The sequence below is a fragment of the Phaseolus vulgaris genome, chromosome 8, assembly GCF_000499845.2.
Source record: "Phaseolus vulgaris cultivar G19833 chromosome 8, P. vulgaris v2.0, whole genome shotgun sequence".
NCBI classification, from domain to species: Eukaryota; Viridiplantae; Streptophyta; class Magnoliopsida; order Fabales; family Fabaceae; genus Phaseolus; species Phaseolus vulgaris.
The window spans coordinates 13,897,708-13,902,923 of NC_023752.2; the positions used below are offsets into that span (position 1 = coordinate 13,897,708).

The 5,216-nt window shown below is 37.6% G+C and overlaps 2 protein-coding genes across 2 annotated transcripts; one reads left to right on the forward strand and one right to left on the reverse strand.

Annotated features, from left to right (window-relative positions):
- Positions 1-1,714: 1,714 nt before the first annotated feature.
- Positions 1,715-2,805, forward strand: LOC137824619 (protein MAIN-LIKE 1-like). The gene is made up of 3 exons (XM_068630286.1): positions 1,715-2,115; positions 2,211-2,306; positions 2,421-2,805. Exons 1-3 carry the CDS (start codon positions 1,715-1,717, stop codon positions 2,803-2,805), a joined length of 882 nt encoding a protein of 293 aa, XP_068486387.1.
- A 997-nt stretch (positions 2,806-3,802) lies between these two features.
- On the reverse strand, positions 3,803-4,647 carry LOC137824620 (uncharacterized). Its single transcript, XM_068630287.1, has 2 exons — positions 4,167-4,647; positions 3,803-4,074 (listed from the first exon to the last, which is right to left on the reverse strand). The coding sequence occupies exons 1-2, from the start codon at positions 4,645-4,647 to the stop codon at positions 3,803-3,805; spliced, it is 753 nt and encodes a 250-aa protein (XP_068486388.1).
- Between the last annotated feature and the right edge of the window lie 569 nt (positions 4,648-5,216).

The window sequence follows — 5,216 nt, forward strand, 5'->3', positions numbered from 1 at the left end:
CCCATTATTATTATTGGGTCAGATTAACATTTGGACCATAATTAAGAACACATTACTTTTACTTAATATTTACCCACGAGGCAGTTTCTTCCCGCACCCCACGTTTTTCTTCCTACACCCCCACACTCTAATGCAAAGACTAAATCATCCTTATTAGTTTTTTAAATTCTAAAAATATCCCTAACCTAAAAGAACCCTAAAGAAGCCACGGAGTGGTGTTCTTGTACAAAACATGAATACCTACCAGCGTGTTTCTTCATCTTTTACCAACGACACCTCCAAACCATTCTCACACATTTCTTCTTGGTGATTTAGAGTGCTCTTGGCAAAGGTAAGTAAGTTTTTTTTTGTTTTCAAATCTAGACATCCGTTTTTGTATGAATTTTTGTTTTCGTAAGTGCTTTTTCACATTCCAAATTATAGAATCCGGTAGAATTTCGCATCACAAAATATGGTAAAATTCTGGATTTATGCTTCTGGTAAAATCTCTGATTTGTTACTCCGGGAATGTTCTGGATTTCTGCATCCAAGAATATTCTGGATTTCTTGATCCGGTACTGTTTCGCATTGATGTTTCCGGTATAATGATTTAGGGTTTAGGGTTAAGATGGGTGCTCCAAATCCAAGCTGATATGATTCCAATAGCACAATATGAATGATTCTTGACATTCTTAGGAATCATCTTGAGTTGGATATGAGATAGGCACTTTAAGATAGAATTGGATCAAAGTTCTATTATCAAGAACTCACCAAGACTAGTACCAAAACCCAAACTCATATGGAAGTTTCATGTATTGTCAAATTGAACCGAACAAATTGATTGAAAAGGCAAAGCCACCGAATAAAATGTGTAAGAACTGAAATGCACCGAACAATTAAGCTAGAAAAGGAAGAAGAACCAAAGATGAACAGCAGAATTAAAATGACCGAAGCAAAACAGCAAGGAATTGAAACTGCCGAACAGAAAAAGCTAAGAAGCAAGCTAAGACATGAATATAACAAGAGAATGAAGGAAGGAGAAGAGAAAGTTCATGAAGATGGAGGAATGGTTGGATAATCACGCCACTTAGAGGATGGTGACTCCAAGATGAGTGTGCAAGCCGCCACTTGAGGTAACCATAGAACTCTCAAGATAAGACTAAGTGAGGAAGGCACAAAGCTCTCCAATTCTCTTAAAAATTGAGTATAGTTTCTCTAATCAAAATTCAGATCTGAATTGTACAAGCTAAGCACCTTTATTTATAGCCTAGAGGTGCTGAAAAATAGGTGGGAAATTTCAAATAAAACTCATTTGAAATTCCCACCAAAAACAAGTCACATGGGAGGTCTGACCTTTTTCTACTATGACACCTCCTAAAAACTACACCTACACCACTCTCCTAAGTCACATGGACAATGTGACTTTATTTTACATTTTCACACTCCTTTATTTAATAACCACACCTCCTAAACCTATACAAGAGTATTTCAAAGCTTGGCCTTGCCCCTCATGGGATGGACTTGGGATCTTTGGGCTTTGGCCTTATTGGGCTTGGGCTTTGGGCTTGAGCCTCATCTTTATTTTATGTCTTCTTTTAATTTTGAGAAGACTAGAAGGAAGAACTTCTAATGTGAGGGTGGATGTCCTCTTCCTCCATTAATAAAAGCCTCCTTTATTTGATTCTCATCACAAGCAGAGTTAAATTTTTTTTCTCATGGCCGAAAAATGAATAAGATGGGTGCTCCACATTCTCGGATACTACCTGCAGTGGAGTTGTCAGGTTTAGCTGGACTTGTTGGGGTAAGCTATGACACGATAGACAAAGGATTCTTGTGTGCATTTGTAGAAAGGTGGCACGCAGAGACACATTCCTTTCATATGCCTGTAGGTGAGTTGACCATCACATTGGATGATGTGTCTAATTTGTTGCACCTCCCAATTATCGGACAATTTTACACGTACCCGAGATTGGATGCAACTACAACGACTGATTTGCTTGTTGATTCACTTAGTGTAGATTGGGGAGTAGCAGCTGCCGAGACTGGTCATTGTTGGGGAGGACATGTGCGTCTAAGCTGGTTGAGGGAGATGTATAGGACGCATGTACCAAGAGACAATGGACTCTGGCTGCACAGGCATATTTCCTACACCTAGTAGGTTGTACCATCTTTGCAGATAAGAGTGCTATTTCGGTTAGTGTATCCTACTTGAGATTATTTGTAGATTTAAGGCACACCGGAGGATACTCGTGGGCAGCAACTGCTTTGACCCACATGTATGAGCAGTTGGGAGATGGTTCCTATGCAAATACTAGACAGTTAGTTGGGTATGTCACGTTATTGGCATCGTGGATATATGAGCACTTTCCGAGTATTGGGCACCGATAACTTCGGGGTGACTATGTTGAGGATGAGCCGCGGTGTATGAAATATGTGGTTAGGAGTAGGCTGTCCACATTTGCATCTGTTCGGATGGAATTAGATAGCCTTTGTATAGGTGTTGTTCAATGGATGCCGTACGAAGAGCATAAAGCGGTGCGTCCTTTTGAGTGGATTTCATTATTTTCAGTGTACATTCAATTGAGGGCTTGTAGGCAGATGCATTTTCCTGAACTTGTACTCAGACAAATTGGATATATACAGTGTATCCCTCGTCACCCATCCACTGTTCACCATGGCAATCCCTCCACATCTGAGATCGACCATCGATGGTTAGATTTTAATGCTAACCTCGTACAGGGTGTCGTATTAGCAACTGATGTTGGTACCTGTGTTCCTGCATATTTGGAGTGGTTTCGGTCTATATCACACCCATATATCATTTAAATGGCTGAGGATAATCGACCTCCGATGATTACCCCTGATGGATGACGTCAGGATGGGAATGATACATACTTTTTTAAATAATACATGGTCAATTGCAATCAATGTAATTTGTTTATAATTGTAGGGTCTTTGTAGAAGAATAACATCCACCTTGCAATTGATTATAGATGATGGTCATCTAATCGAGGATTCACCTGCATGGGAAGGGACACAGACAACCTTGATGTTAGCCCGATCAACCACTTAGGACATGTTTGTGTATGTCCGCAGACGACGACACGGATGATGATGATGATCATTTTAGTTGTTGATATGTTTTGTAATTTCGTGAAGAAAGACTTAGTTTACAATTATTTCTGAATTTAATGAATGAACACTTTAGTTATGAAATTAGACAATTCTTCTGCATTTATAATAGTAAGAATGTTAACATATTCATTTATTAATGCAATTACAACTATAAATGTCTCCTAATGGACATAATTTGTGTAAACATTTGCATCCGACTTGTATAATATGAACACCAAGTTTTGGCAATTTGATTACAATGAGTATACCATAAAATATCTGTTGGTGGAATCAGACAACCTTCTTGCAACTGAACCTGTTAAAAATTGTAAGCAATGTCATTATGTTTTTCTATGATTCCTAAAATTCATTATCAATGAACTTTAACAAACCTGAACAAAATGATTTCCATGAACATGTCCAATACAGATGATGCAGTGATGATTAGAATCTGTTGGAGGTTGGGATCTTAATGGAAAAATAGTCAATGATTGTTTAAGAGATAAACACACAACAATCTCATTATATCGATTCGTAATAATGTATCCCATATTTGGTATTGTCATCCACTTCTCTGTACTTATCTTCAAACATAAGAAAATGTAACAAGTTAATCCAACTCGTACACCATTTTACAATTAATAACATCATTCAGAATGAATAGAATTACCATGTGGCCAACTAGAAGTGAATTTTTCAAAAATTCATATCATTCATCTCCGTCAAACAAATCAATATATTCTTGACGCCATTGACAAAGTTCTTTATGCAAGTTCATGCGTACAGTAGCCCAAGACTCCTCTCCCATACCCAATAATGCACCAACCACACGATAGCCATAATGACCGTCAGCCTTAACATCAACAATATCAACAATGTAAGGATGAATTCCCACCGGAAATTGTTGTATCATTGGTATTGATATGGTCGGAGGAGTCTCCGAAATAAATCCCTTGCTACATTTCAAACTAGATGAACTATCTTGTTGTGAAAGAATGACATTAACATGTTAAAGTAAGAAGGAATTCGCTTCGTTGATCTACCAAATGTACTCTGACACTCTTTTTGTGCACCTTTGGTTTTTACTTTCTCCCTTGGTGGACATAAAGATGTCTTAACTAGATAGACAATCTCACGTAATTTGGCTTTGATGTTAATCTTACCAGTCATGTCAACCTCATTGAACGGATTCATGATGACAACCCACTCTTGTAGGATGGACAACTCTGTTGAAGTATCATCACTTGAAATATCAAAAAAGCTTAATCGTGTCCAAATGAAATGCACTGAATGTAATGGTATGCTACCAACAACAAAGGAAGCCAAATCACAAGCACAAGGAATGCCATGAGTAGATATAATGGTGCACCCACAACGAGATTTATCTAAACCAACATATTTAACTCGATCACTCTCTTCTGCAATATACTGCAAGGCATATTTCGATACGAAGCCAACCAATTTCTTATATCTTGTTACATTGAAGACATGACTCACTACATGCAAACTCTTTTCAAATGAAGATTTAATTGCATTATGTTGCAAGATGATCATCTTATTAATGGAATCCTAACAAAAGCATAAGTCCTCCATTGACGTCTCAAGGATCCTCTTTAAACTCCAATGTGCAGCCTCAACCTTGTTACTTGTCGTGTTGCCTAAGTGTATGACTTTATCCATCCAAGCCTTAACAAACTTTTCTTTATGTGGATTTAACCAAGTACTAATCACGTATTCAGTAAATATAGGTTATGGTGAACAAACAACATTAAATGACTCCACACGATGTTCATAGGACTCTACATTTTCACAATCAACAATTGCTCCCCAAGATTCCATCACTTGATCCCATGCCTCTTTTGGATGAACAATCATTTTACATTTTGCTTTAACATTTTTACCAATGTGAAAACGACATAACAAATTAGCATCTTCGGGAAACACAACATTTATTGCATTCATTAGAGCAATATCTCTATCACTAACCATAACCTTTGGGTATGAATCAACTCTCAAAAACACACATTTAAGCTTCTCAAGGACCCATACAAAGTTATGATGACGTTCTGATGCGAGTAACATAAATGCAGCACTAAAGGACAATCCTGTTGAGGTTACACCAA